Source organism: Erythrolamprus reginae, chromosome 1, assembly GCF_031021105.1.
Source record: "Erythrolamprus reginae isolate rEryReg1 chromosome 1, rEryReg1.hap1, whole genome shotgun sequence".
Classification (NCBI taxonomy): domain Eukaryota; kingdom Metazoa; phylum Chordata; class Lepidosauria; order Squamata; family Dipsadidae; genus Erythrolamprus; species Erythrolamprus reginae.
Genome location: NC_091950.1, coordinates 318070933 through 318085308, shown reverse-complemented (window position 1 = coordinate 318085308; position 14376 = coordinate 318070933). Strand labels below are relative to the sequence as shown.

The following is a 14376-nucleotide window of genomic DNA, read 5'->3' as shown; positions in this document are numbered from 1 at the left end:
TGTGCATCTCCACAGAGTGTAAAGAGCACTCAATGAATTTGGTGACTGGCCAGCATTCAGTGCCATAAAAAGCTACCGGAAGTACCATTCTTTTAAAACATAAAAGTGAATTATTTTTATTATAATGAAAGGTGACAGATGAATTTAAAAAGGGGTTTTATTGTTCCTGCAAAAATAGAAATACATTACCCTAATTTTATTGTTGCGGTAACCAAGAACTGTTTACATGTAAGTATAAACACTGGTGGTTAGACATGTTTAAACAACACATTGTCGTTATTTTGTGGTGTGTTAAATCAAAAGTATCTTTTCCAGTTAGAAATCAGAAGGAAATGGCCATCGTCCTTAACAAGAAGCAGTTCTTCCATTATGACAGCTTGAGTCCTTGAAGATTCTGTTTCACATTAAGCAGTTCTTTCTCTTGCCTTGTCTTCTCTTGTTTGAAGGCCAACTTGTTTGCTTTCTTTTCTAACCTGCGTTCCTAATGGGGAAATAATTTACAATATTAGTGTATCATTTCATGAAAGTGTTCTCAAAGCAATCAGCATTGCAGATACAATTTCAGCAATATCTGTCTCAGAACTCTTGACAGAAGAGGCTTAATGCACTGAAAGGATACCTAATTTTTCAGATGTTAACAATTCCCTTCATACTTTTGAAAATAGAGCGCATATCTTCAGTTTTTCTTTTCATTGCAATAACAGTAAAACAAACAAACCGGAATCCCCCCCCCCCCTGCATAGTGTGTGCCATTTAGTGATTATCTAATCAAATCATAAACACCTTTCCAAATCATTCTACTCATATTTGGACTAAGAGGGCAATCCACCAGTGTTAGCATTTTATGTCTCCCTGCTTCTTCCTAAAGAAACATTTTCCACAAGAGACTAAGAGACAAAAATTCTGTCAGCAACCACAAGCCATCCAGGAGGGGTAATCACGAAGTCGACATGCATCGCCAAGTCGACATGCAGCCCTGGATACTGATGGATGATGTCAGCCAAGGCAGCAGCCATTTATCAGCTGGGAATCGGAGACAGATCATGATTGCTAGTGCAGATGGGAGAGTAATTACACTGGGCATTGGCTACAAAAACAAACTGCTACTTTGGATTGGAGGAGGGTTGAACAAATGGGTATTCAATTTTGTATGTTAAATAGGTGCATTTCATATTAATACAATAGAACTTCTTAATCATTATTTTACAAATGTACTTATCTTTATTTAAAAAATTCATATTAGTGGCCTGCGGGACTTAAAATTATGAATTAGGATCTGTGAGATTTAAAATTATGATCTTGATAGTTTTTGAGGTCCAAAGGATAGGGGGTCCCTGCACTAAGCAACAGTACAGTTTTCAGTTAATCTCCTTGATCCAGTCAATTAAAGATTAATAAAGTTAATTAAATATACTTATTTTAAAAAATTCAAATAAAACTTACTTTTCGCTCTTCTTTGATAGCTTGTTTTCTAGCTTTCCGATCCTCCTTACTCTCATCCTTAGATCGTGGCTGTGTGGATATTCTTGGCAAATCAGAGTCATTAATCCTTTGCATCTGTTCAGTCTGTTTAGCTGTAGGTCCTTTCTGAGGCAAAACATCTAGTGGGATTCCTGTCTTCTTAGACACTTTAATTGCTTTCAGCTATAAAAAATACATGGAACTAATGAATTTTTTAGAACAATGGGTTAACAGGGTCAATTAAATGTGGAGAAGCCAAAATATTAAGCCTGGTAATAAACCAAACAAAATGTTTAGGTGCCCCTGGGGTGGGGTGAGGAGAGGGAATGGTACCTATGTTAATTTATGTTTGATATGTGAATTCCTTAACATACAGTATATATTTATTTATTCACTCATTCATTCATGTCCAGCACTAGCTGGATCCAAGTTGGATCCTTCCTTCCTTCCTTCCTTCCTTCCTTCCTTCCTTCCTTCCTTCCTTCCTGAGGTGAGGACTACTAGGAAAGGGCTAACTTTCCAGGACAAGATCACAAACTCTACATTATTTCTACAGTATGTTATTCTTCCTCCCTCCTTGTCTCTGTCTGTCTGTCTGTCTGTCTGTCTGTCTGTCTGTCTGTCTGTCTGTCTCTCTCTCTCTCACACACACACACAGATGCTCAACTCACACAAAATAACTTTGGATGGTGTACAACAATTGAATAAAACAGCAAATGGATAAAAACAATCATTATAAAAGGATAAAAAGAAATAATTACAATAATATTATCAAAATATTTTAAAATCTACAAACCCCATGGAGATAGCAAGAATATCAATCACAACGGAGCCAACTAAAATTGTCTCCAGTTCCCCCAAACCCTGATGACATAACTAGGTCTTGAAAGATTTTCTAAACAAACAGCAGGCAAGGAATAAGCCTAACTTGAGGGTGAGGGTAGGGGCTGGAGAGAAAGGAATGTTCTACAAGGAGAATATCCTGGCAGAAAAAGCCTCTCTCCTGGGATCCATCTAATGCAAATCCCTGGCTGATGGAAATCATAACACATCATTCCTGTTAGATCTAAAGGATAGTCAATTTGTGACACTTTTTTTGCCAATTTCTAGCAAAGTTTTGGGGACAAGGGATTCCCTTAACTGTCATGAAAAAGTTTGTATCTTTGACTCCAGTCACATGATATTCCAGTATACCAATGACTTACAACCATAATTCTGGGCTCAAATATGGTGGTAAGCCTGGACTACCTGTATTTGAAATTAAAAATCCTCGTAGTCAAATTTTTGAATATAGTGTGAATAGTTTTTGGATCCCATTCATTGAAATAATAAGCCTTTAAAGTGTAATGGAAACTTCCACTCACCCTTTTTGGCACCTCAATAAGTTTGGGATGATTGTATAAGTTTGAATAAGTACCTTAAAGGGAAGACATAATATGAAAGGTTAGCTTATTAAGAAACTATTTTTCTCCTGAACTTTTGATTTGAAATGTTATTAATAAAAAAATGTAAACCTCAAAATATCTATGGAGGTCCTTGAGAGTAATGAATGTGTGTGATAATTAAATATGTTGGAAAAAGTAAAAGATGCTTAAACGAAATAAGTAAATTTGACTCTTAGCAAAAGCAGCATTATTCCTATTAAAATATTCATAATTCTGCATGAGGGGTCTTTGGTACTCTTAAGAGCTTGGTTGTTTTCTTGTAAATGTTTCAGTACTCAATACCAACAGCATATTGCTGTTGGTATTAAATGACAGATTAATAAAGCCTTCTTTTATATTTGACCTGATGTGGATTGTTGAGATGTGACTGGGTCTAGAAATTTATCTTGGAAATGTGAGTTCTGGGTGGAGCAATTGTTATATGGGAGACTCTGATGGCATTCAAAGGCACAGCTCTATAAGTTACCGGATGTGAGATTCTGTTCATTAATTTTGGCTCTAAGGATCAGTTGAAATCTCTGCATCCTGCTGCAAAGCACCATTCCTGCCTGAGCTCCTTGACTCCATCTCAGGGCTGACAGTGGAAATCTCCAGGCCTGGGGAATTTCAATCTGCATTGCTTGGGAATGGGCTACGGGGTCCCTTAGGAGTTCATGACCTATCACAGATCATCTAGGGCAGTGGTCATACACTTGACCTGTTGTTTTACTGTTATTGTGGCAGTAGTGGTATAGTGATCTGGAACTGGAAGGCCTCTTTATGGCTCTTCTGTCATGGTAACTTTGAAATTCTCTGGTACTGCTCTCCACCAAAGGAAGGTGTTTGATCACTTTGTCTATGTCACCTGATGGGCTTTGAAGGGTTCCAGAGGGAGATAGGGGTTGTTCTTAAGGGTTTGCAGCATGCTATGGTTTGCCCTGTGACTTGGAATAAGAGGCAAGGTTTCAGACCAGATCATGGCCATGTAACCTCTCCCGGTTCATGGATCCTGTCACTTTCCAGTTTCAAGGAAGAGCTAAGGGAGATGAAATGAGAGATATCTGGAATATTTCTGGAGATCAGCGAGGCATGAACGTGACCTAACATAGATTTTTAATGGTTTTTATACAGTATATTTTTATTACTATGTATATGCCATCTAGAGTCACTATATGAAAAAAGCAGCTAATACAAATATGAATAAATAAATACTTACTTAAAATGGATTCACAATCCCATTTTTCTTGTGGTTTTTCAATTATTAAAGTTATCATTTCTTCACTCTCATCTTCTTCCTCATTCAAGGGCAACTCTGCTTCTTTCTTGGTTTCAATATCTTCAAGTTTCACACAACTTTTAAAGAAAGATACGAAAGGCAAATAAATTAAATTTAAATCTTTTAAAATACTGTGATTTTTAAAAACTTGTCAGCTTTTCTTACTTAAATAAGTATTATTTAGACTAGCTCTTTACCTGACAGTTCTTATCATTAAGTAGATCATCATGGGACTTATTCAATTTTATGACATTTTTAGTGGTGAGTTATTAAGTGGTTATTAAGTTTTGCCAGAAACCGGAAATAAATGCTGTGTTTTGGCAAAAGACATTGTAAATTGCAGTCATGTGACCATGAGACATTGCAAATGACTGTAAATGCAGGGTGGGTTGCTGAGGTCCTAAAATGCATTCATAGTTTGAAACCGTGTCATAAGTATCTTTTGAAAAGGATATTATAATTTAGACTTGTTTCTAAACAAGTGGTTCATAGACCTGTTAACATTGTAATCAGTAATCAATCCACATATAACCTAAGTTTTAACTGGGTTCTTTCTCCAAAATGTACCACAGCCATATGAACTGTTAAAGAAATATGTTTTATCACCAGATGTTTTACTGAACTCATTAGAGATCAATATAAAAAGATTCCCTCCTCTTAGCATTAACAGAAAAGATGAAGCTCATGCCATCTACAATGTTCATTGCTCAACCTCTACAGAGAGAAGAAAGGCTTGGAAGAAGCCTACACTGCTGTTTAGGCATGAAACTATACAGTATTTCCTAGTTAGACATTTTAAGGACTGAGGGTAATTATGCTTTAAACCAATGGTTTGACATTAGTAATATTACTGTTCATTCTATAAACTGTTCATGGTTGAACAGATACGCAGAAATTTTCTAAGAAGCATACTACCCAATAAGAACACTTTACATACTCCTTTGCTTTCTCTCTGAAGTAGTCATTCAAAACTTCCTGTAATCGAGCACTGTCACTTTGGATGAAACCTTCTAATTCAGCATTATCCAGTGGTCCAATTTCATCATCGTCAAATTGTTCAAAAAACTAAATGTGAAAAAAAGTTACATCAATTCCATATGCTTTCAATAACAAATTTAAATCACAACCCTCAAACAAATATAAAATATATTTGAGGACAATTATTTTACATTCCCTCCCCTTTATATAACCAACATTAAAAAACTCATGAAACAAAAGTTACTGTTATCCCAATATAAATTACAGTATCTTTCTCATTTATATAGTCACCTATCTCATAAACAGTGATTCTGAATGGCATACAACAAAACTAAAACAATAAATACTTAAAATCATAATCACTGGCAAATATTAAAGTGTTAAAAACTAACTTCTGTTAGACAAAAAATAAGGTCCAAATCAAGGTAAGTCATAGCTTTAAATGCAGTATTATAAAGCTCCTTAAAATTCTTAAGGAAAAGCACAATAACAGAGCAATAGTTTTACATACAAGGGGTGTTAAAGAGATCAGAATTAAAACTAAGTAATATTTTCCAAATATATGCCAATAATTGCAATAACTGTTGTAAGTTTATTTCACCTTCTCAAATCTTTCATCCAGAAGTGTCAGTTGTTCATTCCTTTTCATGACAGAAGAGCTCATGGAATACTCTGTGAAACGGCTCTTGGTCTCTTCTTCCATAAAGAGAAATTCTTTCATCTTCCCTTTAAAATCACTGTCATCTGACAAAGGACCCTCAGAATCATATTCTTCATCACTTTGAAAATCTTCTCCATCCTCTTCCTCCTCCATATCTTCCCATTCATCTTCATCTTCAGATAAGCTGATAATAGGATATGTGTTAATTGGCTTCCTTACATTTACACTTCATTTTACTAGTATCCTGACTAATAGTTCATGATTTTTCATGTACTATTGTACAGTATACCTAAGAATGAAATTGTAATCAATACCCGATATAGGTATAAAGAGTTGAATAATTTTGATACACCGAGTACTGGGATTATCTCTCCAGTAGAAAACTGAGTAAGGTAATAAAAATATAGTAGTATGTTTTTCATTCCATTACCAAGACAGTTCCTTCTTCTGTTCTAGGCCTCCAGGTTTATTAGCTGTTAAGATGAAATCATCTTCAAGAAGATTATCTGGATTGTCAAAATCAAAGTCATCATCTAGTGCTGCAATAATGTCGGGATCAAGATCCGGTCTAGGCCCTATTGTTAGATAAAAGATCACGTTAAAAAAGCAGTTTTGACAAGATTAAATGATTTCTCAGAACTTTCCGCTTCCCTCAATAAAATCTATTTACAAAACAGAAAAAAATAATTCACTACAACAGCAATTAGTTAGAAAATTACTTATTATCCTCAGACCAAACCTGAGAATTTTTCAGAATTTTTTCAGACTGAAAAAACTGAATGGAAGAGTGAAAAGTGTTGTTTTCTTGCCTTGATGAAAATAATATATGTTGCCTCAGTGGCACAAGGTATACATTCAGGCAAACAACAGTTACCTTACGATTTATCTCTTTTTACAGATTAGGACAGTACAGTGTTCCCTCGATTTTCGCGGGGGATGTGTTCCGAGACCGCCCGCGAAAGTCGAATTTCCGCGAAGTAGAGATGCGGAAGTAAATACACTATTTTTGGCTATGAACAGTATCACAAGCCACCCCTTAACACTTTAAAACCCTAAATTGCAATTTCCCATTCCCTTAGCAACCATTTAGATTATTACTCACCAGGGTTATTTATTAAAGTTTATTAAAAAATATATTTATTAAAGGCGGACAAAAGTTTGGTGATGACATATGATGTCATCGGGGCGGGAAAAACTGTGGTATAGGGGAAAAACACGAAGTATTTTTTAATTAATATTTTTGAAAAACCGTGGTATAGACTTTTTGCGAAGTTCGAACCCGCGAAAATCGAGGGAACACTGTAACAGAATTCCTCAATCACTAATAATGTGAAGGATGGATTAAAAAAAAAATCAGGGAAAAGTTTCACTTTACACATCAAAATATATGTTCACATAAAAAAACGTAGTGTTAAGGAAGTACCTGGAACAGGAGCAGCTTTGTTTAATAGTCCCACATCTTCTTCAAACTCTGATGCAAATACTGAGGAGGGCAGATTAAGGGTGGGAGCCTAAAGAACAAAGAATATGTGTAGTTTGTAGTTGAGTTTCTAGCATATACAGTACTTTTCATTTGACACAATGCATAAACCTGCTCATGTCCCATAATAAACATTTTTGGAATGCTATCAATAATTTATTTATTTGTTTGTTTGTTTGTTTGTTTGTTTGTTTGATTTTTATGCCGCCCTTCTCCTTAGACTCAGAGCAGCTTACAACATGTTAGCAATAGCCCTTTTTAACAGAGCCAGCATATTGCCCCCACAATCCGGGTCCTCATTTTACCCACCTCGGCAGGATGGAAGGCTGAGTCAACCTTGAGCCGGTGATAAGATCTGAACCACTGACATACAGATCTGCAGTCAGCTTCAGTGGCCTGCAGTACAGCACTCTACCTGCTACACTACCCTGGGCTCTCAATTAGCAGCACAAACAAATCAAAATGAGGTCGTTGGGGGAAAGATCAAAAGCAACATGAGAAAATATTATTTTACTGAAAGAGTAGTAGATCCTTGGAACAAACTTCCAGCAGACGTGGTAGATAAATCCACAGTAACTGAATTTAAACATGCCTGGGATAAACATATATCCATCCTAAGATAAAATACAGAAAATAGTATAAGGGCAGACTAGATGGACCAGGAGGTCTTTTTATGCCGTCAGACTTCTATGTTTCTATGTTTAGATCTATCATAAAAGAATTCAATGGGTGGATTGAAAAAGGTATGCGAAAATCCAAAACATTGTTTAAAAATTTAAACTTTAAATTGAAGAACTACTACTAGTTTGATTTGAACATACATAATGGTAATAATAAGAAATACCACCACAGCAGCCAAGAACATTTTTACTTACCGGAATATGTTGAATTTCATCTTCTACATCCCCTTCTGTAGACACTACAATTCTGCCTTGATTTGGGAAGCTTGATGGAACAAGTTCAGAAGGTCCCGAAGCTTCTTTCAAATGTTGCAAGTAATTATAATCATCATCAAAGAACACTCCATATTTCCGCTGTTCTTCTCTTCTTTTTTCATCATTTCTCTAAAGGCATTGAAGAAGGACATTAATGAATTTATCTAATGTTGCTGTCAAACGAAAGGAAAAATTAAAAGCATAATGGTTCCAATTCCTTTCTACACATCTTTGTAACAATGTTGATACGCAGAGAATTCAGAATTCCTCTATTAGAAAGAACATATGGAGAGTCTTGACATTTTTTCTGCAGCATCAGTTCCCCACAATGGTCAACTCAAGTGTCTCCTGAAAGTCCATCCACAGGCAGAATAGCCTTTCCCCATCCTTCCATCTAAAGCAGTGTTTCCCAACCTTGGCAACTTGAAGATATTTGGACTTCAAGTTGCCAAGGTTGAGAAACACTGATCTAAAGTAAGCATTAGCCTGCATTTCTTCAGCTTTGTCATTTCTTATTACCTTTAATGTAGGCAACAGGACTCTCTGAGGTGCACTATCATCCGCCGTCAAAGGGTCCTTCTGACTTCTGTGCACTACGTGAAAAGTTACAGCCTTTTTCTTTTCTATGAAAGGTTTTTTCCGTCTGTGAGGCTACAAAACAAGAGAGACTTCTCTGAAAATGGAACAAAACTGATAAGGGTTTCATTGCTTACCTACCTAAATGGGTTATTCAAATCCTCCCTAGGAATATAATTGTAAAAAAATAAAGATTTTTAATGCACAATAACATTACTCTGATCAGGGAAACCACACAGACCAAATACTGTATTTTGGGGAGTATAAGACACACCTTAGTTTTGGGGGAGGAAAACAAGGAAAAAAGGCCTCTGCCTCCCAGCAATTTGTCAAACAGCAAACAGCACAGATGATATAACTATTTCCTGGGTATTTTTGTGCATGTGAGCCTGACCCGTAGAAATAACAAAGAATTGGAGAAATGTACATTATGGCAGTATATTAATGCCAGAAAGTTTTTAAAAATGTAATCACAATAATATCTCCCAATTATTTAAACATATCTACTCCAAACATGACTAAGTCAGAATTTAAATCAGCTGCTTTATCTTAATACTAAACAGATCACTATTACATTTCAGACTATTCTTGTACAGAGCTGTTTATTTATTTTATTTATTTATTAATTGGATTTGTATACCGCCCCTCCGAGGACTGTTAAAATTAGCTTTCTGGAAGTATACAATACATTATTCTCTGCTTTTTGAAAGAAGATACAATAGCACTGGGCCTATTCATATTAAGCATTTATTTTAAAAAACCTCTTCATTTGTTAAATGAAGTTAAATGAAGAACTTAAATAGAAGTCTAATAAATAAATAAATAGTCTAGACTGAACAATAATAAAGCAGTCTTTAAAAAACAAGTCTAATAATTTAAACATTCTACAGACATTTATAGTTATTGACTTACCCCCTTACATACAGATTCAGCAACTGATTAGCATAAGAAAATAAAATTCTGCCTCTGCCTCTCCTGCCCAATTTGCCTCCTTGCAGCTTTATTTTCACTTTCATTTTAGCACTTGGCTTTCCTGCAGCCTCAAATCAGCTGAGGGCCAGGAAACTGATAATAATTTGCTAGATTTAACAGGCTCTTCCCTGTTTGCAAGGAGGTAAATTCTGGGAGATGGAGGGCAAAAGGTGGGGGTGGCTGGGGTTACATTTGGTGTATAAGATGCACTGAAGTTTTCACCATCATTTTTTTGGGGGAAAGGTGTGTCTTATACTCCAAAAAATACGGTAAATAAACACATCTGTTTCATCTTTATTTAGTCAACTGATTTCAAATTCTTTTAGCTTTTTAAAATGTGTTAAATATAACCAGGATAGATTGACTTGAGTTTTGTTGGGACGGCTTGTCTTCTTCCAGAGTTTCCAAAAAACAGAATAGCTTGTAGTCCTCTTGACATCTTCTGGAACACATACGTTTGGATCATTCCATTGCAGAGAATTTCCATACTTAATGTTTTCCCCATTGATACGGTAAGTTTTATTCTTATATCCTTCAGGAGATCTAGATCAGGGGTCTCCAACCGCCGGTCCGCGGACCGGGACCGGGCCGTTGGGGGTTTTCAGCCGGTCCGCGGCACCAGGGCCCCCTCGGCCTTTCCGCGCTGCCCACCGCCCGCCCGATTTGCCCCCTCTGCTCCTCTGCCACCTCCTACCTTTCACCGCAGCTCCTCCCGCACCCGGAACGCACGCCCTGCCCGCCTCACATTTGCCGAGAGGACTTTCGCCCCGGGCTCTCAGCAAGGGGGCTGCATGAGAGGCGGGGCCGGCGGAAGGTGATATTCAATGTCGGGGGCGCACGGGCGGTTTTGCGCGCGCTCCCTATCTCCCTGCTAGCCCACTCGGAATACTGTATTCAAAATAAGAAAAGCCTTTGCCGGCAAAAGGGGAGAGAGAGAAAGAGAGGGAGAAAGAGAGGGAAAGGGGGGAGAGATAGCAAGAGAGGGAGAGAGAAAGAGAGAGGGAAAGGGGGAGAGAGGGGGGAGAGAAAGAGGAGATAAAGGAAGAGGAGAGAGAGAAAGGAAGAGAAAGAAAGAAAGAGGGATAGAAAGAGAGAGAGTGAGAGATGCTCAGTGAGCCTTTCTTTGAAGTTGCCTTTCTTTCTTTCTTTCTCTTTCTTTCTTTCTTGCTCTTTTTCTTTCTCTCTTTTACCTTTCCTTCCTCTATTTCTTTTCTTTCTCCTTCCTACCTTCTTCCCTCCCTCCCTCCAGTCCTTCCTCTCTTACTCTCCCCTTTCATAAGTTTCCTTGCTTCCTTCCTCTGTTCCTGTCCCTTCCCTCTTTCCTTCTTTCTTCCTTCCTTCCTTCCTTCCTTCCTTTCCTCCCTTCCTTTCCTCCCTCCATTTCTTGCTTTCCTTTTCCTTCCTCCCTTCTTTCCTCCCTCATTCCCTTCTTTCACTCCTTCCTCTCTTACTCTCCCCTTTCACACCTTTCTTTGCTTCTTTGCACCCTTCTTCTGTTCCTGTACCTTCCCTTTTTCCTTCCTTCCCACCCTCCGTCCATTCATTCACCCATTCCTCTCTTGATCGCCCCTTTTACGGCGCCGCTGACAGCTAGCTCCCCCCCCCCACCGGGCCATGGAAAACTGGTGTAGCTGAAAGCCGGTCCCTGGTGCAAAAAAGGTTGGGGACCTCTGATCTAGATGATTCTCAAGTTACTTGACTTTATATACTGCATACTACCAAAATATCTTTTCAGTGTATAATAAAAAGCATAAAACCAAATCAAAGCCCCAGATAGCAAAAATGACAATAATTAAAATAAAAAGGATGTTTCCCTAAAAGTTGTGTTGTAAGGCCTTCCTAAAATATAGACAATGAAATTAAGGTTCCACGGTTCCCCTAAGCTTGATATAGAGAAGACTAAATTTCAGGTGGCCAAGAGGCAACCTTTATAGCAGGTAAATCATCTCAAATAATCCCAGCATATAGAGAGGGGGAACAATAGAAATTTATAAAGAAGACATTTGCTCAGTTAATCCTAACACAAACCATTTTGAAAAGTACTAAATAATTTATATCTCATCAGGAAAAAACCCAGCAATCAACACAATGTCTTCAGTATAAGAATCTGACCACCCTAACAGCACCTAGGAAAGTAATGTGAACAAATACGTCAAAGTATCACTGTTACTCGGAGAGGGGCGGCATACAAATCTAATTAATAATAATAATAATAATAATAATAATAATAATAATAATAATAATAATAATAATATCTTCATGAAAGAAGATAGGAGAGGGGTGGCATACAAATCTAATAAACTATAAACTATAACTATAACTATAAATGATAAGTCATGATTTTCCTGGTTAAGTCCCGTATCTCATGCAATTTATGTACCTCATGCAGATATCCAAGTGGTGACAGATTGTGGAAGCTACACATATTTAATGGCTTCATATAATTTGGAAAAAAATTACCTATTCATAGGAAATTATATCCTGCAAACCTAAAAATAGTTAAGATTTTCAGTGTTGCTATGTGAGGCAATAAAATATGTGTGGCATCCAGGTTCTGTCACCACTTGGATTTCTGTGGGAGTCTTTCTACTGGCAAAATCCTAATTGATCTGGTCTTATAGCCATTTTTTTACTGTGAGTTTTCAAATGGCAAGTTGTTCTTGATATCATGCCATTTTCATTAACTGTCCATTCAGCACAGCTGCATATTTCTTTTTAAAAATATAATTTTAATTAGAATATAAATTTTAAAGAGTATAAACAGAAAAAAATACAAACATTATAAACAAAATACCCCAAAAGACACAAACAAAACATATACTGTATACATACATTAATATATTTTATGATACATTCATCGACTCTTATTCTATGATTATTTACTATTCTATTTCTACTCTCATTATAGATTTTATATTACTAAGGAACTTAATTATAACACCAATTATTAATACATATATTTTTAAATATTCATATAATACAGTTTTGCTTTCATTTGTACTTACTATCGTAGTATTAGTATTCATGCTGTTTAACATATTATCTTATTTCCTTCTTTCAAGCCATTTGTACAACAAATTCCATGTTTTATAGTATTCAAAATCCTCTTTTTCTTATAATTCAATAGTCAATTTGTCTAGTTCTGCACAATCCAAAATCTTTTTTATAATAACGTTTTCGGTAGGTACCCCTCCTGACTCACAGCTGCATATTCCAATTAGCTGAGTTTCGTACAAATGCAGTCCTCAGATTCAATGCCTGCATGGAATCTACAGGACATCGTGTGCAGGTGTCTGAACGTGCTGGTGCCTCTATTTGGGTTTCATCCATCCTGAAATGTCTCCCCCCCTTGAAAGTCAGGGAAAGTTCATAAATGCTCTGCCACTTGTCAGATTTATTTTATGTATTAGATTTATTTATTAGAGTTGGAAGGGACCTTGTAAGGCCATCTATTCCAACCCCGCATCCCCCCTTCCCGGCCAGGCAGAAGATTCTACCATTTTGATCAATGTCAATGGGAAGAATGCCTTAACATTTCCCTCCATTTAATTTATTAATTTATTTTATTAAATTAAATTTATTTTAAATTTATTTTATTAAATTTATAAGCCACATTATCCATCTTCCTCCATAAAGGGTGGGAGAATTGACAATAGCAGCCCAAGCCAAAACTTCACGCGCCGCTCACCATTGTGCGACCCTCCGACGCCAATGACCGTCAAACGCCGAACGACCCACTGAAGTCGCGAGCCACGTTCCCAAACGGACAACTCCGCACCTAACGAGCTTTACTACTCGCCGTTTGGGATGGGTTTTCCGAAGTTGCCGCTCTTCGTTTCCGATCTCGTTGATTCACTTCTCGCCATCTTGGAATATACCAATTATTGTTGAGCTAGGGTGGCAAGCAAATAAATCGGCTGCTTCGTATCCAGCAGCGCTAAAAAAAAATCGTCAACAGAGAATGGAGCGTACAGTTTTCTTTCCCATGCAATAATAACGTGTTCGTGCCGAGAATGAGCCCAATAAAACCATAAGCCTCAACAATGCGCTCTTCCTTTTCCTGCGGAAGTATTGGTTAGGAAAGAAAAACGCTTAGAAAGGGCTAGAGCGGCATAGTTGATGTCACAGAGTGATGTCTCTTTATAGAGAAAAACCCTGTTATACCGGAAGTGCCCATAAAGAGCCGCCCTGAGTCCCTAGGGAGTTGGATGGAATATACACTGCTCAAAAAAAATAAAGGGAACACTTAAACCACACAATATAGCTCCAAGTAAATCAAACCTCTGTGATATCAAACTGTCCACTTAGGAACCAACACTGATTGACAATCAATTTCACATGCCGTTGTGCACATTCAACTTTATTTATTTATTTATTTATTTATTTATTTTATTTATTCCAATACAAAATGAAGGTTGGAGATATAAAATATATAGAAGAGACAATTGGACAGTATTCAATGAGAATCTTTCATTCATTCAGATCTAGGATATGTTATTTGAGTGTTCCCTTTATTTTGGGGAGGCAGTGTATATAACTATAAATGTTTAAATAAGAGATGTGTTGTTTGCTTCACGTGCTCTTTTGTTGATTACAGCTTGCCTGCTCTGAGT

The 14376-nt window shown here is 37.0% G+C and overlaps 1 protein-coding gene across 1 annotated transcript; it reads right to left on the bottom strand.

The window, feature by feature from the left end:
• Positions 1-90: 90 nt before the first annotated feature.
• Positions 91-13851, bottom strand: LTV1 (LTV1 ribosome biogenesis factor). The gene is made up of 11 exons (XM_070733658.1): positions 13452-13851; positions 8735-8866; positions 8156-8344; positions 7224-7311; positions 6231-6375; positions 5741-5984; positions 5099-5226; positions 4102-4238; positions 2826-2878; positions 1444-1644; positions 91-481 (listed from the first exon to the last, which is right to left on the bottom strand). The coding sequence occupies exons 1-11, from the start codon at positions 13452-13454 to the stop codon at positions 368-370; spliced, it is 1434 nt and encodes a 477-aa protein (XP_070589759.1). The 5' UTR covers positions 13455-13851; the 3' UTR covers positions 91-367.
• Positions 13852-14376: the final 525 nt, after the last annotated feature.